This window comes from Typopeltis vanoorti, chromosome 8 (assembly GCF_054136105.1).
Source record: "Typopeltis vanoorti isolate ZY-2024b chromosome 8, IOZ_Tvanoo_1.0, whole genome shotgun sequence".
In the NCBI taxonomy this organism is placed as follows: Eukaryota; Metazoa; Arthropoda; class Arachnida; order Uropygi; family Thelyphonidae; genus Typopeltis; species Typopeltis vanoorti.
In genome coordinates this window covers 17,202,995-17,229,821 of record NC_143556.1, presented here as the reverse complement: position 1 = coordinate 17,229,821, position 26,827 = coordinate 17,202,995, and the positions used below count along the sequence as shown (strand labels likewise).

General features: G+C 35.7%; 1 protein-coding gene across 6 annotated transcripts in view; it reads right to left on the bottom strand.

The window, feature by feature from the left end:
- LOC150103765 (dynamin-like) overlaps positions 1–20,838 on the bottom strand; it is a 519,391-nt gene extending 498,553 nt beyond the window's left edge. For all 6 annotated transcript variants that reach the window (XM_090397139.1, XM_090397140.1, XM_090397145.1 and 3 more), the window contains exon 1: positions 20,627–20,838. In XM_090397139.1, the coding sequence (XP_090253265.1) occupies positions 20,627–20,796 (170 nt within the window). In that variant the 5' untranslated portion in view covers positions 20,797–20,838. The remainder of the gene's footprint in view (positions 1–20,626) is intronic.
- Between the last annotated feature and the right edge of the window lie 5,989 nt (positions 20,839–26,827).

Sequence of the window (26,827 nt, the reverse complement as noted above, 5' to 3'; positions counted from 1 at the left end):
GTAAAGAGAGTAAGGAGAGTGATAGCGGTAGGTTTAATACAAAATGAGTGATAATGTAATTGACATAGTGTTGCAAGCAGTATGAGTGACTGTATGAATGACAAGGTGAAAAATGAAGAGAATGACCAGAAGGTAATGAAAAAGATAGTGAAGAACTCCACTTATGTGGAGTTCTTCACAGAACAAAACTTGAGATTGAGTAATTGGAGAATTGCCTGGATGATGGTAGGACACAGATGAGAAAGAAAGAGGTGAGAAAGCAAAGTATGAAAGTGCAAAAGCATGAAAATAAGGATTGGATTTTGTATGGTGGAGATGTTTATTGTTGCTGGTACAAATGATTTAGCAGGTGATATGTGTGGCATGCAAGAAGACATGAAAAATTTGCTAGTGCATGCAAAAAAAGAAAAGTGGGAAAGTAAAAGTTGTGAGTGTTGCCACGGTATGATAGAGGGAAGCTGTGACTGAGACAGAGCTGTGATTACGAATGAGTCACTGCACAGATTGTGCAGGAGGAATGGTGTGGAGTTTGTTGACTTGTGAAGTGAGTTTGATGGAAGGAAAGACATAAAAAGTGGATGGCTTGCATCTAAATGGATTTGGCATCAGGAGTCTTGGGAAAGTGTTATTCAGTGAAAGTTCAGAAGTACAAAGTCAAGGGAACTAGAATGTTTAGGGAGAATGCAGGTGAACATGGTTCAGGCAACCTAGTGGTTGGTAAGTGAGAGAGTGATCATATGATGCATTCAACCTCTCTTACACCTTGTGTAAGGGAGGTTGAATGCATCATGTTTTTGTGGGATGAAAGGAATATTGAAATAAGGTAAAGGAGTTTTTCGCATCGGTTAGCACGACTTGGCCAAAAATTATAAGCATTAGTGAGCCATGGTTGTCTCACTAATGCTTATGCTGAGGATAATATGTCATAGGAATAGAATACAAGGGACATAGTATCTTCGGAGAGGACAGAAGAAACAAGATGGGGGTTGATAATGATAGAGGAATTAAAGGCAAAAAAAAGAGCAGAAGTACATAACAGGGACAGGCATTCAGAGGGCAGTACATTTGAAAATATCTGGTAGAAGACAGAGTTCAACAGGACTTAATATGTAATTGGTTGTTGCTATAATCCAGGGGATATAAGGGATAATATAGATGACATGCATTCACAAATAAACATGATGAATATAGGTTGAGTAATTATCATTATAAAATTCACTGCTTGTGCAGCAGATTATGTAGAGCAAACAGAACAATCTGAAGAGATCTGTATATCAGAACATGTTAATGATACAGAAGAGAGAAGAAAACACAAATCTGGATTAGCCTATCATACAACCAATCAAGGTAATCCCGTGAGTTGACAGAAAACAGAGATGGATAAATGGAGCATAACTGCTTTGTCATAATATTCAAGTAAGCTTCAGAAATGCTGAACACTCAATGCAAATCATACACCAAATTACACACAGAGACCTTGGATATGATGCACATCATGTTTCGATATGCAGGAGTAGAAACCATTTTTCAACTGCTGATTTGATTTGATTCCTGTTAGATATGATATAATAAATCTTCAATTTAACTTATATCTACAAACTCTCCTGAAGAAGTGGACAAAAAAGTAGAGTAAAACTGGAGAGCTAAAATTTTTTTTTTATTTTGGAATTCATTATAGTGCTATCAAAATACAATTATGTCTTTATAATAGATTTAGTTTAATCCTTTATCCCAGTGAGAGCAAACAAAGTTTGCGCCTGAAAATATCTTCAGGACTAAATATAGTGTTGCACTATCTTATCCAGATAGTGCAACACTATATTTAGTCCTGAAGATATTTTCAGGCGCAAACTTTGTTTGCTCTCACTGGGATAAAGGATTAAACTAAATCTATTATAGTCTAACCTAGTGATAAATAAATGTTCAACAATTATGTCTTATTTATCTGAAGAAAGATCTTCCTTCTCCTCCCCTCTTACTTTTGATAATATCCTGATCACCATCCAAGACTGGTTTTTCTCTTCAGTTGACGATATCTAGCCTAACCAGGAACAAACACATCACATTCTAAGGCATCTTAGCTTCCAAAAAAACTTGTTGCCTTCTTTCCCTCAAAATCCTACTTCTTGCCAACACAGTCACTAACTTCATAAATCCCAAATCCATTCAACCTTAAAATACAATTCTCACATTTGGGGCAGTGACTGGTTGATGGTATTGATAAGAGGCAATTTGATCAAAAGATAACACTATACTCACATAACTCCCTCCAGTCACTTTCTCACAGATGTTCTCTTTTTGCATGTCTTATTTCTAGGAATTTTCATGGGCGCTACTCCAATGAACTGGACCACCACCATTCCCTCACTTCTTTTAAAGAAGTTGAAACACTTCTAGTCATCATCCAGAGAGAGTTTAGCTTCAAGACAGGTTTTTGGGTTCAAAACTGGTTGATAAGATAATTTTTCTTATAATTCAATTTTTATTGGCAAAAATTATTCAAGATGTTTTCTTCCCTTTTTTTGGCAATAATTAGACAATTTTTAAATGGCATAATGATTTGAAATGATAATTTCCTACTGAATTGAAATTTAGCAAAATATCATATTTAGGATCGCTATTTGAAGTGATGACATGGAGTGATGACAAGGATGTTAAGTATAGTAAGGAGTGATGACAAGAGGCCATCCCTGGAAGTTACGAAAGGAAACTGTAAGCAAGACGGTGAGGAGTGGGTTCTTTGCATGGAGGGTGGCTGAACCATGAAATGCATTGCCTGATGGAGTGATGAGAGCGAGAACGGTCAATGAGTTTAAGGAGTGGTATGATAGACTTTGTGTTTCTTAGGAAGGACCTCCCACGATGAGTCTTTTGACTCCATGGAGGCCTGAATAATAATAATAATTTAAATGGACTATTTAAATGGTCAATTTAAATGGACTATTTCGATGGAAATTAGTCAAAAGAAAATTATTTAAAGTATATATGAAAAAATAAAAAAAGCTCTAATTCATGTAGTTTAATAATGAATGAGTCATTATACAAACGTTAGTGTGAAATGCACTTTTTTTAAAATAAATGAATCTGATCATGTCCTTATGCGATTAATTTAGTCCTCTTAGCCACAAAAATAACAAAAATTACATTTCTAAGCAACTAAAATGTGTTACTTGTTCTATAGTTTCAATACTGAAAATGCAATTGATACTTTCTGTTTTACTTTCCATTTTCATAATCTTTATAATCTGATATGATCATGGCATCAGAGAACTTAACAGTAACCAATCTAGCTATGTAGCCACTGCTTAGGGAAAGTGATTATGTATTCTTGACCTTGGCCAGACATGCAGAATTTTACTATTAAGTGGTATATGTGAAATTACAAAGCAGGTGATTATGACAAGCTGAAGAGTCAGCTCTAAGCAGTGCCATAGCATAAGAATTTGGAAAGAATAGATGTTGATGGTTCATAAAAGGTAGTCAAGGAGTTTTGAAGAAAGCAGTATCAGAATGTATACTCAGGGTCAGAAAGATAAATCATGTAGGAGTCAGATGAATGAATAGCTTCATTAAGCAGGATCTCATGTTGGAGGCTTAATGGATTTTTTACAACACTCAAAAAGAATTAAAATAGAATTTAATACTTCCTATATTTCTTAGTATTGTAAGATTTGTGTGTGCATGTTACATTAATTGTTTTTGTAATCCCCGTAGATGTCCTAGTGACTAGGACGAAATATAGGAAGTATTAAATTCTATTTTAATTCTTTTTGAGTGTTGTAAAAAATCCATTAAGCCTCCAACATGATGTCCTCACAGCACTTAAGCCTCTACAAACAAATTCATTAAGCAGGAGTTTGCAGACAAAGAAAAGGTTGTGAAGAGATTATAAAGAATAGAAATGGCTTTTCATGTGTGATTTGCAAGCACATGAACAGTATATTCTGACCTCTGGAATGTTGAGTATGAGGAAAGATTGAGAAGATGTAATTTGCAGAGTCTGGTGGAGAGAAGGAAGAGGGAAGATATGATAGAGACCTACAAGTTGATAAGGGGTTGTTATAAGATTAATGGTGGAGAAGTTCTACAGAGAATAGTGGGAGATCAGGGGAGAACCAGAGGTCATCCCTGGAAACTGTATAAAGAGGGTGTGAGTAGGGGAGCGAGAGGCAGGTTTTTTTCGTGCAGAGTTGTGAATGATTGGAATGCCTTGCCTGAGAGTGTGGTGTCTGCAAGGAGTTTGAGTGTGTTTAAGACATGGTATGATGAGATGTGTGTGTGTGATAAAAGGACCTTCCAGATGAGTCTTTGACTCCATGAGATCTTGGGTAATAATAATAAGGCAGAGGCAAGAAGGGTAACGTATGATAAGGAAGGCCAAAACTAATTATGAGAGAAGCTAGTTGAAGGTTATCGAGGACCAAAAGAAACTCTTAAGCATTCTTTTGCTATGTGGCAAGTAAAAAGTAAAAGAAAGAATTGATGAAATAAAGAGCCAAAAGGCTTCACTTCGGCGATGTAAAAATTATTTAAATCAAGGGGATATCACATAATGTGGGATTAAATATCCCCTTAATTTAAATAAAAGACAGAATGACTATGGAAGGATGACTTTAAAAAGTGATGCTGCTGCTGGGGAGGTAACAGAACTAAATAGTTCAATTACTGAATGAGTAATAAATGAAGAAATTTTGCAGGTGTGTACATCTAGGTGGTGATATTGCAATGCCAGATGTGACATTGACTGATAAGAAAATAGAGGCTGAAAAAATGAAGATGATTAAAATATTGCAGAACCTCAATACGAACATAACCATGTGATTAGAAGGCACATCGACCAGTATATTATGAGAATGTGCAAGGGAATTATCAGCTCCTCTGACAAGCTGCTTAATTTAAGTTTCAGTACTGGGAATGGAAATGGAGTGGAAAGAAGGCAAAATAGTCCCATTGCATAAAGAGGGCTCCAAGACAGAAGTACCAAATTATAGGCTAGTCAGTATCTCAGGAGTGCAAGTTAAGGTATTGGAGAAATTGGTGAAAGAATTCCGGACTGGGTGAATAGTACTCTATAAGGGCCAACATGGTTTTGTGAAGGGTAGGTCTTGCCCGAGTAATCTGGTTACTTTTTACAATAAAGTGACAATGGAGTTGGATAAGGGAAATAGCTGCCAGTGATACTGCTAGACTTTGAAAAGGCATTTGACAGGATTCCGCACAGAACTCTATTGCATAAATTGAAACAAATAAGGATGGTATGAATCTGGTGATTTGGATTAAAAGGTGACTGATGAACAGATATCAAAGAGTAGTTTATAGAGGAGTTGAATCCAGGCGATGGCAGGCAGGTGATCAATGGTGTACCACAGGGCTCAGTACTTGGTTCTCTATTGTTTAATTTGTATATCAATGATACCGGAAACGATCTGACAGGAAATGTTCATTTGTTTGCTGATGATGTTAAACTGGAAAGAGTAGTGGTAAATGAAGGTGTTGCAGAGATCCTGCAGGAAGACTTAAATCACCTAGCAGTATGGGTAAAGGCTGCCAGTTTAATGTGGCCAAGCGTAAAGATGTACTTTGGGAAGAAGGGATCACAAGCTGTGTACTATACTGATGGAAATGAACGGTAGGAAACTGATGAGGACAGGGAATTGAAGTTGAGAGGACATACTGCAAAGGTAACACATCAGATTACATGATTGTTAAAGAACATACTAACAAACAGGAATATATATAGTTACTGTTCAGCTAGGTAGATAAACTTATAAGTTGGTTATACATAGTTTTTACTTCTTCAGGAAATGACAACATATACAATGGTTGCTCGCAATTCGACAATTGAATTTCACATGCATGGAATTGTGCAATGTCATTTGTAATTTGTCATTTCTCGTTTGGCTGCATTGGTGTTTGCTCGTATTGTTTCTGCTAATTTTCAATTCTGAATTTTTCAGAAAGTAAAAATTTTGTGCATCAGCAGTTATTATTTTTTTTGAGTGAAATTTAAGAATGGGTCCAAAGAGAAGTGAACAGAGGAATAATTCAGGAAAGAAGCACACTTGGTTGAGCATAGAGAAGAAGAAGAAATTGTAGATAAAGTACAGAAAGGTTGAACAATTACAGATGTAGCTCAAGAGTATGGAGTTCCTAGGTCAACTGTGGCAAGTTTTTGGCAACAGAGAGAGAAGATTATGGGTGCTAGGGTGTCTGTGGTGCAATGAAGATTTCGGACAAGAATAGATCTTCAATCAATGAAGGGATGGAAAAGCTGCTTATCACCTGGATTAGTGAAAGACAGATGAAGGGAGATCCAGTAACTCAGGCAATGATCTGTGAGAAGGCTAGGTTAATTTTTGAAGAATTGCAGAAGAAAACTCCAGGATGTACCTCAGATCATTGGGTCTGGCTTCCATTGATGAGACCTCAATAAAGGTTGATCAGTTAGAAATTAGCTCCAAAATTCCAGATCTGCAGGAGCATCTTTTCCAGTCAAATACTGATGGAATATCAGTTCAAATTACCAATAATGAACTTAAAATAACAACTGAACAGGTACACAATGAAATGCAAAAAACATTCAATTGTTCTACAAAGAGAAACTGGAGAAGAAACAGAAAAGCAAGTAAGACAACTGAAAGAACTTAATATGCAGACTAGATCATCAAAAAGGAAAGACAAATTAATAAAAAAAATTGAAGATAAACAAAAAAAGTTTTTAAAAAAACTAATAAAAAAATGTAAAGATGGAGAAGGCCATGGATCATCAAATGAAAACTCATCAGGCTCAGAAGATTTATGGATTATGAAGAACCAACTCATACTAATAAAGAGAAAGCAAGAAAAACAATTAAAGAAAATATAAAGTTTACTGATTCAAAGTTTTCTCGGTACAGTTACCATCTACATGAAAAGAAAATAACTAGCTTCCAAATCAAAAATGATGGCCATGGAATTGAAGTAATGGAAAGCAACTGTAAAAAACTGGAAAACAGTTTACAAGAAGCAGATTACATAATTGCTTCTTCACAGATTAAAGACCTCATCGGGCTCATCCAAAATTTAGAAGTGACACTTCAATAATCATAGCATCTCCTTTCTTTAATGAAGAAAGGGAGATGCTATGATTCATTGCCTCATTAAATGTATGAGAATTCCATATGCAAATTAAACAAGGAACTATATGGAAACTTATGCTACGCCATAATATCAGGTTTTTGTTTCTCCAAGAAACATACTTCTGCAGATATAAAAAGTTTAACAGATAGATATCCACTTCTTTCTTATTGGAGCTTTGGAAGATTTAACAGGGCTAGAATAGTTCTTATTCTTGCCCCCCTCCATGGGTCATTCTGTAATATCCAAAGGCATGCAGAAGGCAGAATCTTGACAATAAATTGGAAATACTGTGGATGTGTAATAAGGTTTATAAATGTTTATGCTCCATATGGAATAGTTAGACGAAAATTCTTCCAGGAATTGGAGCCATATTTATATGGTGCCCACTACATCATAGTAGTTGGAGACTGAAATTGTATTGAAAACCCCACATTAGACAAAATAGGAAGACACCCCAGGAGTGGAAAAGTGGGATATGCACAGTTAAAAACATGTCTTGACAATGCTCAACTAGTAGGCATATGGAGTATTCGCAATCCTAATCTCCAGGTATAAACATACACGAATCAAAGTATTGATCAAATTTATACCTCTTCTTCCCTTATAATAGGATAATTCAGATAAAACATCTTCACATCAACGTATCAGATCATAATCCAGTTATACTTAAGTTCCACTGCATGGAAAAAGTAGAGATCTCTTCTGGACCATGGAGACTTCCACCAAATTTTCCTTTGATCCTTTCAACTAAATTCCAGCCTCTGTTTGAATTGGAATAATGTTACCTGGAATTGGGATATGTGGTTAAAATTCAAACAAACAGTAAAGCAGATTATGATGGAATGGGGAAAGGAACAGGTTTTCATCAAAAGGAAAAAGTTGAAAGATCCATATAAAGAGAGAAGCTAGTTTATAACAAACCAACGCAATGGTATAGAATGTAGCAATATCATTAGAAACATTAACATAAAGACAGAACTGGAAAGGCAGAAACAAATAGAAGAAAGAAATTTTAAGATAAGAATACAACAGCACTTAGCAGATAGCTCTTCAGCTGCATTCTTCAATAGACAATTTACAAAATTTCGCAATGAAAGGACTATCACTCAAATCTGTGTTGATGGAGAAGACATGTCCACCACTAAAGACATCTTTGACTGCTTTCAAAAACACTACAAAAATCTGAAGACAATAGTACTGTTGGAAATTATAACTCTTGGAACATTAATGGCTTTCCTGTTCATATCCAAGATGGGCTTGACAGCCCCATTACAGCATCTGAAGTTACCACAGCCTATAAAGGATGCCAGACAAAAATATCCCCCAGAGCCTGATGGTCTAGGAATAGAACTTTATAGTGAGGCCTGGGATTTTATTCTTCCCATTCTAGTTACACTATTTAATTTCTTTCTCTCATCAGGACACATACCAAGTGAATTTGTAGCAAGCCATACTGTCCTCATTCCTAAACCTAATAGAGATCAACCTTAATCAGTAGCTGGAGACCTATTTCTCTAGCTAATACTGACTACAAGATATTTTTCCACATTATCAATAACAGGCTCAAAGTGGGAATGAAATATATAATTAAAAGCACACAGGTGTATGGAGTACCAGGTCAAGCAGTAGAATTTAATCTATTTCTGCTACGTGATCTAATCCACTTAGTTAACACGAAAAAGCAGTCGATGGCAGTGCTATCGGTAGACCTTACTCAAGCATTCGATAATGTCTGGCATCCCTTTCTATTCCACATCCTCCAACAAATTGGTGTAGGTAAAAAAACTGCTATCTGTTATCAAAGGAGCCTATGCTAATTCAACCACCCACCTCCTAGTTAATGGGGTGCTGTCAGACCCAGTAAAAATTCAAAAAGGAGTCAAGCAAGGTTGCCCTCTCAGTCCACTGCTCTTTGCATTGGTTCTTGAACCCTTCTTACAACAAGTCAACAATACACATGCTGTGCAAGGAATAACAGTTCCTTCAACTAAAAAGGAAAACAAGGTATTAGCATATGATGATGATATAGTTGGAACTTTGAAGGATAATCATTCCATATATATATTTTTTGGTATTTTGGAAAAATTCAGCAAAAGCAGCGGATTAATTATTAATGCAGACAAGACAAAATTAAAAGTTTATGGAAAGTGAGATCTTCGAGGCATTTCTTTTGGACTAATCCCAAAGAGAGAACCCCTCATTATACTTCGAATTCCCTTCTCCACTTACCCAATATTACCAGTCCAAGAACTTATATATAAGAACTTGGAAATGTTAGAAGACTGGAAAATAGGGCCACTCTCCTTTTCTTCTAAAGCCATAGTACTCAAAACCATAATCTTTCCTGCTCAGTTGTACATAATAAATATTGCAGACATCACAGAAGCTGAAGAAAAGCAGTTATACAGTAAACCTCTGCAATTTTTTTGGTCTAGCTGATACCAAGAAGTTAAAAAGGAATTTCTTCAACTATCAACGAAGCATGGAGGATTTAAACTTCCAGTCTTAAAATTCTGCTATTTAAGCAATACAGCTTCAAAAATCCATAAAATATTGCAACCTTCTCTGGTACTACTTGGGTTTTCATCTTCCCCTGTTTGGAGTTAATGATTATAAAGGTACAAAAGCTAAGATTGTTCCTGAATACTACAACATTCTGTGCTTAACTCTAAGACTGCTAAAACACTCCAGAATTGATATTCTTTCCATTAAAAAAAGTAAAATTTGGTATAAAGAAATCTTTAATCTCTTTCGCTATGAAGTTCCACAGTTGGGTACTGACAACAATATTTTGTTTCATAACTTGATGAAGTTCCAAGGGTATACCCTAACAGGAAGGATCTTGCTTGGAGAAATGCATATGGTCACCTTCAGTCAATGCCATCAAATGGAGGTACGTTAACATCAGAGATTCAATCTGTGACATCTGTTAACAATTGGAAACAGTAGAACATGCATTCCACAGCTGCCCTCTTGCTCTGCATATTTGGAACAGATTATGTAATGTGTTGGGGATGCCACTATTTACAACAGAACATGTTATTTTTTTACAATACCTACCACCTGTCAGCAATGGAAAGAGAATTTTGATTTTTATAATTAATGAATTAAAATATCATTTATAGAAAGTTAGGAAAAACATGGATTTGAAAACCATCAAAATGATATACAAATGCTTTACAATATTGTATTGTGGAAATTTTATTATTCAGTCAGATGTTTTTTGCATTTAGAAAGAAGCATTCTAGGAGATATCAAATTTATTACTAGATGGCATAGACCACTCACAATATGCAATATTCACTAGGGAGAGATAAAATTCTGTCTATTCTTGCTATGAGAGGTTTTTTAAATAGTTTCATCCTCTTAATTCAATGTAGTCTTATAGTCAATTGCAAGGATGACTGGAGAGCAAACCCAGGCGAAGAAGGCCAACTCAAGACAGTTAACCCAGATGGGGCTAACCACCTTTGCACTTTAGTTTCAATTGGTTTTTAGGTTGTTCATCTATATGAGATTGGTGATAAAGAAAAATTGATAGCCTTTGGGGCTGTATGATGATATAAAAGAGCTGAAGCCATTTCTCGCTCATGCTATCTATCTGTCTTTTTTTCTCCTAATATTATCAGGCTCTCTCTTGCACCCCTACACTAACTACTCTAGGCCTATGATGAGCAACCTTTTTTTTTTCACCTCAATAAAGGTCGAAAGAGATCTGGGTAATGGCCCTTTCCATTGTATATGTCAATATGTCATTGATGTGAAGTCATTAGCCTCTATATATACGAGTAGTCCAGTTATGAATTTACTTAATGTGCAAACTTGTTTGCTTACTTGGATAAAGGATGAAACCAAGCATATGATTTCTTGGCATCTTTAATTTATAGTATAACCAAGTGATAAAACTTGGTTATACTATAAATTTTTATAGTATAACCAAGTATAAAATTATAGTATAATTTTATACTATAAAAATTTATAACTATAAATTTTTATAGTATAAAACTTGGTCATATTTATATGACCAAGTGATAAATTGATATTTATATGACCAAGTGATATTTATATTTATCACTTGATCATATTTATCACTTTGATCATATTTATGGTCTTTTATCTTTGATCAAATGCTTTATTTCTAACTTAAAACTAAGATCCATAGCTTAAAACTGATTGGATATAATTGTTTGCCAAAACACTAAACTAATAATTATTAGTTTAGTGTTTTGGCAAATATCTTTCTTATTACATATAAATTTATTCAACTGGCTGCTCACCATACCAGCTTTCCTTATTCTGTTATCTATTTACAGATTTTGCCATTTTCACTAAAAATTGTACAGCATAAATAGCTGAAATATTTTACTTGTTCTACAGGGTCTCTATTCAAACGTAACTCAAGTTTTCTATGTTACTGCCTATTTGCATAGTTTTATTGCTAATTTTAATACCAAATTTGTTATAACTGTTATGCAATTTAGTTAGAGAATCCTGGAGACTTGCATGCATTTAGGAGTATATCATCTGCATAAAGCAAAAAGCTTAGTAATATCAGGTTTAACGCCACTTTCTTTCATAATGTGATCCATATAGGTGATGAATAAGAGTAGAGATAATGTACATCCTTGTCTGACATCAGATTTAACATCAAGCCATCTTCCTGTACTTCCTTCAATTCTAACTACTGACTCACAACTCAAATATAGACTGTGTATTGCCTTGTATAATGTTTCATTTAGTTCACAACTGCAGTGTTTTTGAAAAGTTATTTTTTTGGGCACCTTGTTGAATGCCTTTTCAAGATCTAAAAAACTTGCATAGAGATCATTGTCGTATTCCCATGATTTCTCAACTATTTGTTGTAAAGTAAAAATCTGATCCTGGCAACCTCTATTTCGACTGAATCCAGTTTCTTTTTCTCCCAGTTTCTCTTTCACAATTTTTTCAGCCTCTTTTCAAGTATGCTTGCATAAATAATCTTACCAAGAACACTTAGTAGAGAAATTCCTCACATTCAGCTTTATTTCCTTTTTTCTTTTTCTTTTTTTTAATTTATATATATATATATATATATATATATATATATATATATATATATATGGGAACTAAGAGCTCTACTCCAATCATTTGGAATTCAACCTTCTGACCAAGTCCTCTGAATTATGTAAGACTTTATACCTCCATATTTGAGCATTTCTGGTCAAATACTATCTACTTTTGCTGCCTTTTCACATTTCAAGTTTTTAACGGCTTTTTCTACCTCAATCCAGACATCAAGGATATCCTTATCTTCAGTTTTCAAGTCATCTTTATCATCTTTGATTCCTTTTACAGTACAATTTCCTCCATTTCTAAGCTTTTTCAACAGCCTGCAGAACATTTTGCCACCTTCCTGATTATTTACCTTCTATATTCTTACTGAAGTCTTTCCATGACTTACGTTTAGTTTCTTTCACAAATGGATTAGCTCTCTTACATTTTATTATTATTATTCCTGACACCTCCAAGGAGTCCGAAGACTAATCGCGGGAGGACACCTACAACCGTCTCAACCACTATACCGAACCTCTACTACGAATTGTCTCCATCAAAGCCATCTACCGCCCACCTCCACCACAACTGGTATTCTATGTCTGTAAATTGCATATGTTCTGAAGGGCTGATTTGTCTGTATGCGGGATGAAAAACTCTGCTACCTCCGTATGAGATCGGCTAACTCACCTTCGATTGAAAATCGTCCAGATAAAGATTCCTCCTGTCGCGATGAGAATCGAACTTAGGACTATTCCAATCAAAGGGCGCAATGTACCGTCGTTCTTCCAATTGCGCTACGCAGGCTAAGTGATTTTTCTCTGCATTCTTTGAGTGCATCTGCCAACTTATTTGATAGGAACTTTCGCAGTATGCTTTCTTCTTTTCCAGGACAGCTTCTTGTTCCACCATGGTGTTCTTATTTTCTAACCTTGCAGATAACATACTTGTGCCTAGATGAATCAATGTTTCTTCAGAGTTTGCCACTGAGACTCCAAGGTCAAATATCATCTACTTTAACTGCCTTTAGATGTTTTTGTAGTTCCTTACAAAACTATTCAAAATTCTTGTTTCTGCCTTCTTAAGGGGCATATACTCTGGTGATATTTAAGTAGCTTCCACTTGTTTTTAATTTAACTGTTATAATTCAGTCATTTACAAAATTGTACTTTCATATTCTATTTTTCCATTTATTATTGATTAAAATGCCCACTCCATTAGAAGCTCTGATATGTTGGTCCACTCCACTATATAACATAGTAAAACCATCTATATCTTTTGGTCATAATCCATTGTCGCTGTCTGATGAATGTTTCAATTGAAGCATCTGAGTTAGAAGCAGGAAATGAAAAGTTAGAAACAAAAACGAAGCATTTTTTGCAGCTCCAACTTTTATACTGCTACTCATCCACTTGACCCTCCACTTGGTTTATCCACCTGATCTGAGGTATGCAGTATGATACTGCACCTCTTATCTTTGATGCCTTTTATAGTACTCTTTACTCTATTTCTAAGTTGTTTTTCAATACCCCTCACAGAATATTTTGCCAACTTCCCAATATTTATTTTCAATATTCCTGCTAAAGTCTTCCCATGAATATTGTTTAGCTAGATTTGCACAACAGGTTGTTAAACTTTTTTTATCCATAACCACTTTTAAATAATCATGTAATTATGCTTGCCAACATGAAAGGTTGTAATGTATAGTAATTTCAATAGTTCTATAATAAATATTTATTTACTCACATTTACCAATGTTTGCTGTACTCCAAGAATCTTTTTTTTTTTTCTTGACCCTTGTGGTGATCGTAGCCCCACAGTTGAAGAAATACTGTTTTACACAGTGCTTTTCTTATATTTTTCTCTGTATTCTACCACAACACAAAACTTGTCAGGAACTTTTCATTAGATTTCTTTCTATCTTTCCTTGACTGCCATGGAATTCTGTTTCTATCCTTGCAGAACCTCAATCACATGCCTCTCTAGCTGAATTAATCATGTTTTCTTCTGGGTTTGTCAGGTGAATTGTCAATGTTTGGTTATTGTTTTAAAACTCTCATTTTTTCTTAAATAATATTTGTGTACTGTCCGACCACATATCCGAAACCCTAGTCTGGCAACCTGCCAAGAAGAGTCAATTCATGCAGAAGGAGAGAAAGAAATAAAGGATGTACAAATTGGTCACCAACACGTGAAATCACGTGCTTTATATGTAAAATTTTCCAACTGTTATACAAGTAAAATAGTTACCACTTAAAAAACTACAATGTTGATAAAAGAAAAGTTAATTTTCTGACGTGTAATAATAAACAACTCATCCCATACGATGGATTGATTACCCTATTATCAGAATGGATTCTCCTTCTTCTGACATGAGCAGAAGTGTCAAAGGATCTCGCATCTGTGGGTGTACTATATTTAAGTCATTAGATTTATAAATCCATATCCATGAATTTCAATTTGCTAGCAAAACAGCTGGTCTGAGGATAAACCTAAAGAAGACCCAAATTATGTTCAATAGCTATGTCCAACCAGAAATAATAAAAATCAATAATGATGAAATTAAACAAGTAGATCATGATATATACTTAGGACAACAGATATCAATGGAACAAAATATCATGGATGAAATTAAAAGATGCACAATGCTTCAGTGGAAAGCATTTGGAAAATTACATTCTGTATTCAAAAGCCAACTACCATTATGGCTGACGAGAAAAGTTTTTAACCAATGCATTTTTCCTATATCGACATATGGCTGTGAAACATGGACACTGAATGCAAAGGAAATTCAAAAATTAAGAACAACACAATTTAGTATGGAAAGAAGTATGTATGCTTGGTATCACAAGACTGGATCACAAAAGGAATACATGGATAAGAAACCAAACCAAAGTCTCTGACGTCATAGGAAGAGTGAAAAATCTGAAGTGGCAATGGGCTGGACATATTGCTCGAAGACAAATTCAACGATGGACAAAAGAAGTAATGGATTGGATTCCACGAGAGGAAAAACAACCACAACACCGACCTAAATTACAGCTGATTGATGATATCATCAGATTTGCAGGAGTGACATGGGAAAGAAGAGCTATGGACAGACGGTCTTGGAGTAATCTTAAAAAGGCCTCCATCCAGCAGTGGATTGACAATGGCTGATGATGAAGTCATTAGATAAATCAATCTTTAAATCAGTGTTTCACAAAGTGTGGTATGCATACTCCCAGGGGTACACAAAAGGTCTTGTAGTGGGGATGGGGGAGTACAAGGCACTGTCTTTTTTTTTTTTTTAAATTTTGATTAATTTTTTTTTCTTGCAATACTGTCACAGATAAGTAGGTCTATTCCAAAATTATTCAAAAACTAAAAAAATCTAAGTTATTCACAAAATATCTCTTTTGGCACATATTGACTGCCCTCTGTTAGCAGATATTTCACTGCACAACTCCATTCCAACCATGTGGCTCAAATTGTTTGCATGAAAAGCTTAAATTCAAATAGTTTGAATCAAATCATCAGAAATGTCCACTACATTTCACAATTATTTGTATTTTAACTATAACAGTCTTCAATGATTGTTTCACCACCCATGATTGCTTCCATACCGGTCACAAGTTGTAATAGATGTAAAAGTTATATGCACACCGATAATGCTAAAATTTTTAAACTTTAGTAATAGTAGTAATGTAGTATAGTACACTCGTAGTGTTGGTACTGAAATTTTGTGAATCACTGCTATAAATTATTCTAACTGACTTAAATTATTAAAAAAATGATTTAAGGGAAAATATCCTGAGAAAGAATTTAAAATGGTTATTATCCCTCTTTATAAGGCCACATCTGGCCACAGAGATCTGATCACCTGAATTACATTGGATTAGAAAGCAGTGGAGAGGATTCAGAGGCAAGTAACCAAGAGAGTGCATGTTTATGGATAAAAGAGGCTAGTTAAATGATAAAAAAAGAGATGTAATAGAAACATAAGTTATTATAAGTTATAATTTTAAGTTTTTTATAATTTTCTTAATCTCATAAGTTTTTAGTTATAAAGGGGAAGTGGGTGAGAGACAGAATTTTTTTTACTATATATATCACAAGAAATGAGAGAGAACAATGTTTTGCTTGGATAGTGGAGAATAGTTTGCCAGAGTTGGTTGTGCTTTGTCAGTAAATGAGTTCAAGGAGATGTATGATAAGTACTCTGAATAATGGTTAGTGCCGGCTACCTACAATGTCTTAACTACATGGGAACGTAAAAGAAAATAATTTACACAATCATACCACTTTCCAAATGACAATCTTGTTCAACAGCATTTACTTGATATGTCCAAAACAATTCTAAACCAAACACAAAATACTTATAATAGCTGTAACAAGAGGAATTTTTAGGACTTTTTTTTTTCAGACAACACTCAAGTTAGCCAATCATGGCTAACTAGTGTTGTCTAAACTTTAGTGGCAAAGTTTTTTTTTTTTGTTTGTTTTTTTTAAATCCTATGAAAGTAGTAAATGAATCAACAGAGGAAGTGTAAGCACCTCCAGTTCATCAACTCAATTCTCACATTAGTCCATACCATGCTATTTCAGTCACTATCTCTGCATGGATAACACACCTTCACAAAATGACCACTTAGTAATTCAACTACTATTTCTGCTTCTGTCACCTTCATACCATTTGTACTGAAACTTCCATAGCTCAAACAGTATCGACAATGTCCTCTGGTTGGAAAGACCTGGATTCAAATTCCATTTAGGATATGAAGAACTTTTATAAGGACTTTCAACTAAAAGTGAGTTAGCCAGTCTCAAATGGAAGTGGAAATGCTTTTTTCTCCCAGAAACTCAGGTTTTTCATCCTGCAGGATAAGAAAAATGGGCCAAAACAACACATGCAATTAACAGACAATTCACTGGCCTCATAGCCTTAGTTGCTTCAGCCATAATTGCAAAACAAACTATTTCCATTTATTAAAGATATCCTTCCATAACCATTCTTCCTTTAACTCACTACATAGTGAAAGAACTCGTTTGAATTTCCACTGATCTATTTGGGCTAATTTCTTCTCATAAGGCTGGCCTGGTTGACCAAGTAATTAGCGTATCTGTTCTCCAGCCAAAAGGCTGCTGGTTCAAATCATGCCATGGGCATGGATGTCTGTGTGTACTACTACTAGTACATGGATGTACTAGTAGTGGTGGTGGTGTGGTGGTGGATGGTATAGATGATGATGATGGTAGTTGCGGTTGGTGGATTGAGTGGTGGAGTAGGTGCCCTCCCTCGATGAGTCTTTGGACTCCCTGGAGGTGTCACATAATAATAATCTGCTTTTCACTTTCTTTGTCATTTTTCAATGCTAAAGGATAAAAACAAGAATACAATTTCTTGTTAAGTATAATTTGCATTTTACATATGGTTGATCAACCTATAGTACATTAGTACCCTTTTCATAATATTTTCTTTTGGAACTCCTGCTTAATTATCCTTCTTACATTGTGCATACAGACTGATGCTGCTTTCCTCATATACCTCTTGACCATTTCCTATGTACTGCTAACATTCTTCTCTTGCAGTTTTTCATACCATGGCAATGCCCTAAAATTACTGGTTTGTAGTTCCACAACAATCTCCTTCTTAGCCAAAAATATTTATATGCTTAGTCACCTCTCAAGACAATCCTGCATTTTCACGTTCTTCATTTGGTAGTAAAACGGAGAGTGTGGACAAAGATATGAATATCAGAGATATGGACAAATCTCTCTGCTGTTATCACTAAATCCAACACATTCTCAAACCCTGAGTACACTCCAGGTATTTATTTATTTATTATATATATATATATATATATATATATTAAATAATTATCACTCAGCACCTGCATAAATTCCATTTCCTCCCTTCTATATACCCAGTCTGCCATAAAGTAATCTGCCAATGCATCATCTATATCTTGGTTTAAATTCTCAGGCATACAGCAGCAAACAATTATACTATAAGGGTTTTTTTCAACTGAAGGTGAGTTAGCTGTTCTCATATGGGGGCAGCAGGATCTTTCCTGTGGGAAACTCGGGTTTTTAATCCCACATACAGGCAAAACGGCCTCAAGAACACATGCAATTTACAGACAGAAAACACTAGTGGTGGTGGTGGGCAGTAGATGGCATTGTATGTAAATGATGGTAGTAGCAGTTTTGTCTAAATTGGTAGATTAAATGGTGGAGGCGAGTTTAGAGTTCTTCCTCAATGAGCCTTTAGACTCCATGGAGGTGTCACATGATAATATTAATAATATATTTTGCCTTAACCTTCATCTCATACCAGAGAGTGCCTAATGATATCTCATATGGAAGTGGCATGATTTTTCCTCACAGAAACTCAGCCTTTTCATCCCACTGCTTTGGCCATAAATTCAAAACAACCAACCAGCATACTGACATAGATGTACTTTTATTTTGAAGCAAATAATACTATTATTATTGCTTCAAGTTGTTCTACTCTCATCAACAAAACTCCACACAACCATCCTATTCTCCCTGTCCGTTCTGAAAATACAATATCCAGATCAACAAGAATTATATCTTCTGTCAATAACGTCCCTCTAATACTTATGTCTAGTCTGGCGAAGTTGCAATAACTAACGCCTTGTGAATCAAAGAAGATACTTCATTGATTTTGAAAGTTTATTTTTCACTTGGTTAGACTATAATAAATTTAGTTTAATCTTTTATCCAAGTGTGAGCAAACAAAGTTTGTGCCTGAAAATAACTTCAGGACTGGGGTTAGGTAGTACAACACTGGGCAACTCACAGCAAAGGTGGACCAAGCTCCCATCACTCCTATCTCAGTATCTCATATAATGCAAACCACATCTCCTTACAAATATGTATAATGTTATGCATTAACGGAAGGGCCACTACCCAGACTAGTTTCAACCTTTCTTGAGGTCTCTTCAGTGGGAGCCAGGCCCAGAGGTGGAGATACCAGACAGGAGCAATGGCAGGTCATCTTTACCTATAGGAGTTGCCAAATGATGTGCCACCTTTTTATTAAATTACTTGGGATTTAGAGAAAGATGTTGAAAGTTTATTTTTCACTTGGTTAGACTATAATAAATTTAGTTTAATCCTTTATCCAAGTGTGAGCAAACAAAGTTTGTGCCTGAAAATAGGAGTGAAAACCAACTGTCCAAGTACCTTACAAAGATTTTACAACAACACATTCACGTCTCGGATACTTATATTAAAAACTCACAACATTATATTGATAAATTAAAAAACATCCCTATCTATGAAGATGATATACTAGCAAGCCTGGACAATTACATCTCTGTTTACAAACATTCCAGTGGTTGCAGTCATCAACATCTTAGACATGTTAGCTTGCTCCACCTTTGCTGCAAGTTTCCCAGTGTTGTACTACCTTACCCCAGTCCTGAAGATATTTTCAGGCGCAAACTTTGTTTGCTCACACTTGGATAAAGGATTAAGCTAAATTTATTATAGTCTAACCAAGTGAAAAATAAACTTTCAACATCTTTCTCTAAATCCAGAGTAATTTAATAAAAAGGTGGCACACTGTTTGGCAACTCCTATAGGTAAAGATGACCTGCCATTGCTTCTGCCTAGTATCTCCACCTCTGGGCCTGGCTCCCACTGAAGAGACCTCAAGAAAGGTCGAAACTAGTCTGGGTAGTGGTCCTTCCCTTAATGCATAACATTATACATATCCGTAAGGAGATGTGTTTTGCGTTATGGGAGATACTGAGGTAGGAGTGATTTAAGCTTGCTCCACCTTTGCTGCAAGTGGCCCGGTGTTGTACTACCTTACCCCAGTCCTGAAGAAGTCCTGAAGATATTTTTCAGGTGCAAACTTTGTTTGCTCACACTTGGATAAAGGATTAAACTAAATTTATTATACTTCATTGATTGTTTCATTCAAATTTATGACCTGAGAAAGTATATTCATTCCCTGGTTCTGTCATCCACCTGTTCCCACTGTAGTTTTTCTGGTTCTCCACATCTCTTCGCTCTTTGACCAACATTTCCTCCAAATTCCATAAATAACGAGGTTCGTAGCAAATATTATCAATAGTTTACTATATCGAGTATTATCAACATATCAGTATATATCAACTTCGATATATTGAAATATATCGAAGTTGAGCAGGTAAAGAAATAATTAATATATTTACTTGATGAACAATATTAATTTAACCACACGAAAGTAATACTCATATTAGTCAAATGGAAATCTTTCCACAGTTAGTGAACATTTAAATTGCAATCCGCTACATTTAATATGTTCAATTAAAACAACGGGAATTTTAGAAGAAAAAATTCCAGCATTGGAACAGACAAACAGCTATTCTTAAGCGGACTACCGGCAAGTAAGGAGAACGGGTTCACTCACATTTCTAGAGAGCTAATGTCAAATGATTTAAAAATCCTGCAGAATGAGTTTCCCTTAGGCTTAACTTACCTGCCGACGAAATTTTCTAGTACGCTACTTTTTCCAGCACTTTGTCCACCAACCACTGCTATTTGAGGTAAATCAAGTGTTAGATCTACACCTATCTGTGTAAAAGCATCTTGCAGTTTATTCACAATTGGAATCAAATTTTCCATCCCTTCATTACTCGTATTCGTCATCGTGTTGGGTTTTGTTGTCACAGGCAACAGTGACAAATACTGCTCAACTACTCATTCAACTCCATCACTACGGAAGAGGCGGTACGTAATCAAACATTTTTGCTACTGCTCAAACGCATGCGTATTAATCGCAACGTAGAACAGGGTAATCGATTTTGTGAACGAGAAGCAAGTATCAATGACATTCAGGACACATCATCAAATACAACGCGAATCATATAGCTAAAATATTCGACTAAACAACAACAAAAAAAATTAAAGCAAAAACATTTCGGAATAAAGGCATATTCATTTAATTAGTAAATAATATTAATTTCAAGAAAATTTCACAATTTGGGGTTTTTAATTTGCGTAGTATCTAAACAACATATGAACCAGAAGTAAAATATTCATCGTGAAGCATTTCATTTTGAACTCAATGTCCCATTTCCAGCATAATCAAATCATTAACTTGAAAAATCTGCATATATATATATATATATATATATATATATATATATATATATATATATATATATATATAAAGTTACGCTGAAATTTGAAACATTTTTTGTCACGTTTTTTGTCTTATCGGCTTACCATCCCCGAAATCGGGGGATTGAGCGCCGGGGGGAGTGGAGCCCCCTAGTATGTATATATATATATATATATATATATATATATATATATATATATATATATATATATATATATATATATATATATAGTGGCGCATCCAGAGGGGAGAAAGGGGCCCTGGTCACTCCAAAGAAAAAGGAAAAAACACTAGAAAATTTTCCAAAAATCTTTTCCTAATTAAAATTCTTTTTTTTTTATTATATTGTTGTGTCGTGTCTCTTCTATTTCTATACTACTTATGAATTAGCGATCATTGCAGATGCTCAGTCATAGGTCGTATGCGATGCATAGTGTGTATTCTCAAATCATCTACTCAACTCGGCACCCCCCAAAGTTAAATCCTGAGTGCACTACTATATATATATATATATATAGGGTGACCATAAAATAACTTTCTCTCTTTGGTGGCATCTGTAGCTAAAACCAATAAACGGAATGAGACCAAATTTTATATTAAGACTTTTGAAGGCATGGGGGGAGATGAATTTCGACTTTTGGTACTAAAAAGATTTAGTATCAAAAGTCGCCGATAGGGGAACTTTTGGCGCTGGCGGTGCCAAAAACAAGCGGATAATTATATTAAAGGCAGATAAAATGGAATAATAACATTTAGACAGTGTAAACGACAGCCACGTCACTCATTCCGGCTGGATATGTGGCGCGTTACAATGATAATAAAAATAATAATAATTAAACTAACACAACAACTTGCGAGAGACACGGAAATTAATGTAGTGATTGAACTCACAGGAAATAATGTTTTATTCATCAGAATCAGGGTCCCCTGGACCACATACACGATTTTCAATTTGCTAACCTTTCTTGTATACAACAAATTGCCTCCGGTGTGCGACATACTCTACAGCTGAGCATAAGGAGTAGGATTGAATGTTCATAACAGCCCGTTTTATGTTTCTTTCAAGACATGCAAGTTGGGAACACCACCAACATACACAACGGATTTCAAATACCCCACAGCCAAAAGTCACTTGGAGTGATGTCCAGAGATCGAGGAGTTGTTGTTTTAGTTTAATTATTATTAATATTATTATTATCATTGTAATGCACCACATATCCAGCTGGAATGAGTGACGTGGCTGTCTCTTACACTGTCGAAATGCTATTATTACATTTTATCTGCCTTTAATGTAATTATGCACTTGATTTCGGCTCTGCCAGCGTCAAAATCTTCTCTATCGGCGTCTTTTGGTAATAATCTTTTTTTCGCGGAAATCATCTCCTCATGCCTTCAAAAGTCTCAATATAAAATTTGGTCTCATTCCGTTTATTGGTTTTAGTTACAGGTGCCTCCAAAGAGGGAAAGTTATTTTGTGGCCACCCTTTATATACATATATAAATATATATATCGGGTGATCCAAAAGTAACAGAAAAAGTAAAAATTCAATAATTCGAAAAGTATAGAAAGTAGAACGATGCGGTTTTCACAGAAATGCACAGAAACACATGGGATTTTTTTTAATAACGAAAAATTTTATTACCAGAATAGTTACATTTGCGTACAGTGGCGCTTGAGTTGTGTCAGTAGTTTGTGCAGTAGCACAGTACAGTTCGCAACGCAGCTAGGATTACAAATGTTCAATGTGACGGCCGTCATCCATGAGAACGGATGTCAGACGTGGCAAGACATTCTGCACAGCATCGAAGAGGGTTCAGCTGTAATTCCTGTCACATGATGGCGAATAGCTTCTTTCAACATGGCCAATGATGGCCAACCTCTGTGCACCTGTGACTTCAAGTAGCCCCATAACCAAAAGTCACAAGGTGTAAGGTCTGGAGATCTTGGTGGCCATTCGTGCGGGAAAGAGTGACTGAGGACATGGTCATCGCCAAATGTCGATTGCAGCAGGTGCTGGACAGGATCTGTGATGTGCAGAGGTGCTCCATCCTGCATGAATGTTACACTATGGAGCGCTTGCCTCTCTTGCAAGGAGGGAATGATGCTGTCTCTTAAAAGCGCTGCATAACGCTCGCCTATGACAGAAACATTTCGAAATGTACCACTGTGGACTTACTCAAAGAAAAATGGGCCTATAATTAATGACGCAGTGAACCCACACCATGCTGTCACCTTTGGCTGATGCGAAGGGGTTTCCACAATCGCGTGTGGGTTCTCTCTCGCCCAGATGCGGCAGTTGTGCACATTTACACTTCCATTAAGCGAAAAGTGCACCTCGTCAGTCGACAGGACATTTGACAGCCAGTCCGCATTGTTTTCCATCTATTGAAAAGCCCAATTTGCAAATTCATGACATCTTTCGAAATCGGTTGGTTTCAGTTCCTGTACTTGTTGGATTTTGTGAGGCTACCTCTTGAGGATGATCCTGAGTGATCGCCACACAGTCCCGTATGAAATGCCAGTTCGTCTTAAAATTTCACGCGCACTGCATTCCCCATGTGCGGAAGCTGCCGATTGTGTGTCGGTCTTGTGTTCGACCTCGTGCACAACTGCAATTTTTTTTGGGGGTCTCCTGCTTCTTGCATGTGCTTCCAAACTGCCAGTGTCCTCAAAACTTTTCATCATAGCTATCAGTGAGGAACAAGATATTGGTCCCTTTTTACTTCTAATACCCCGCATCGAATGATAGGTGTGCAAAGCCACACTTACACATTCGGAGTTCTGATAATACAGCTTAACTAAAAGTGCTTTATCTCGTAACGATAACATGCCTCACCTTGGCAGAACGTTTAACTTCAGTAATAAACGTTAAATGCTTCAGTATTCACTACATCTGAAATTTACGTATCTTACGGTTTAAATAGTGACAGGTAGCAGCTCCGGGACCGCTACAGCGCCACCTGTCGGTGACAAATGTAACTATTCTGGCAATAAAATTTTTTGTTATTAAAAAAAATCCCATGTCTTTCTGTGCATTTCTATGAAAACCGCATCGTGCTACTGTCTATAGTTTTCGAATTATTGCATTTTTACTTTTTCTGTGACTCTTGGATCACCCAGTTATATATATATATATTTATTTATACAGAAAACAGATTACCTTTAATCGTAATCATTTACATGGTCTTTTTCGAAGTAACTACTGTGAGACGCGATGCATTTGTCCCAACGTTGCGTCCACTTCTTAAATACATGTGAGCGTCCGTTTTTTGAGAGTTCTTTCAAAACCGCCTCCGCAGCTTTTACACATGCTTTGTTGCTTTCGAAATGGCGGCCTCTTAGTGGTTTCATGAGCTAAGGAAACAGCCAGAAATCGCACGGTGGGAGATCAGGACTGTATGGAGGGTGTGGTAGGATATCTGTGTTGTTCTTCTGCAAAACGTCAACTACACAACCAGCAATATGTGACCTTGCATTATCGTGGTGCAATAAGAAGCCATTCTTCAGCAATGGACGCTTCCTTTTGACTTGCTTGATGATAATCGCTGCTGTGTTGATCATTGTCTCTGTGATGGACGTTAAAGGTCTTCCCTCACGTTCAAGATCTTCCACATTTTGCCTTCCTTCCTTAAAAGTTTTATGCCAGCGAAAAACCTCGACATTGCTTCATCGTGGAAAGCTTCGCGTATCATGTTAAAAGTGTCCGATGCCGATTTTTGCAAACGCACACAAAATTTAATCGCATAACGCTGTTCCAAGGACACTTCCATTTCGAAGACTGGTCGCACCTCGAAGGCGCGCCGATGAGCACTTGCGTTTAGTCACGTGACAACACTCTGGTACATCAGCCCGTATACGCCATCTATCAACCTTTTTGTTAATACATACAGCAACATTTGTTTATTCCACAGAAATTAATATTGTGATGAGTGGTTTCGCCACAGTAAAATTAGTCTTATTACTTATTGAACAACCCACGTGTATATATATATATATATATATATATATATATATATATATATATATATATATATATATATATATATATATATATATATATATACATATATACTATGTATGTATATATATAATATATATATATATATACTATGTATATATATATATATATAGTATATATATATATACATAGTATATATATATATATATATATATATATATATATAGAGAGAGAGAGAGAGAGAGAGAGAGAAAGAGAGAGTGAGAGAGAGAGAGAGACTTTTATCAGACTGCAAGTAGATCATAGGGCACAAATTTGATCACTTTGAACAGATTTTTGGCACTATAAGTGCGTATTTCATCCAGTGAACTCAACAGAAACGACTGTAAGACTCATACTGTTTCCGACAATAGTGTTTAGATAATGACTACGAGATGGTGGAAGCTGTTCGCAGTACTCTCCGCCCAGGTACCAATCAAAGTTATGTATGGGCCAGCTGTTTTTTGATTGGCTAAAGTAGTACCGAGCTGCCCACTAGTCTTCAAAATTTAGTTAGGGATAAATACTCTAGCCTAATAGTTTTGGGAAAGAAAGACTATGTGGAAGCAATATCATTTAGTATGAGAATGATAGGAGAACCAGGCCAGAAAAGGTACGCGAGTATTATACGAAAATCTAATTGGAGTATGAAAAGAAGTTGGCTGTGCAAGCCAAGGCAGCCCAAGATAATTTTATCATTATTCTACAAGTAAAATAATAATAATAAAAGAATGTGAAAGAATAACTTTAGTGAAATCAGACAGTACCCTTGAGTCAGAATCAGGTGATATTGTTCAAATAATGCTCAATTCACTAAGATCCGTCAATCTAGTGTATGTTAAACGGTTCACAGTGATATCACTACATTGGATGAAAAAAGAGAGGTGAACTGAACAAAAACGACTGTAAGACTCATACTCGTTCAAGAAGAAGGTTCAAGAGCTGTTATATAACCGGGATTAGGTAAATAGTGATAGATAGAACGTCATACGTATGCTAAAGAATGTTCAGCCGAATTTGCTTGGCTCTTGGCATGTGTGTGCATAACTTCAGTCTCAGTTCAGGAAAGATCCCATAGGAATAGAAAAATATATGAACCTTCCATTGTATAAGGGTGGTGAAAAGCGGTGAAAATGTAACTGACTACCAACTATTAATATCTCTGGAGTCGTAGCGAAGATTTTAGATAGTTGATAACAACTTGCATACAGAAACAGGTTGACAGACAATCTACACCTTGCAAAAATCAACATGGGTTTACTAAAGGAAGGTCATATTTTAGCAATTTTCTCATATTTTCTAATAATGTTACAGCTAAGCTGGGTAAAGGAAATAAACACACGTGTTCTTCGTGTACTTTGCTAAGATATTTGACATATACCACATGAAAAGCTGTTACATAAATTAGAGATTTTGGGATTGGAATATAAACTGTTGACTGAGATAAGTGGATGGTGACGGATGTGTATCAGTGTACCTAGAAAGCAGCCCTTGGATCATTGTTGCTTAATCTATATGTGAATGATACTGAGAAGGACCTAACTGGAGATGTTGATTT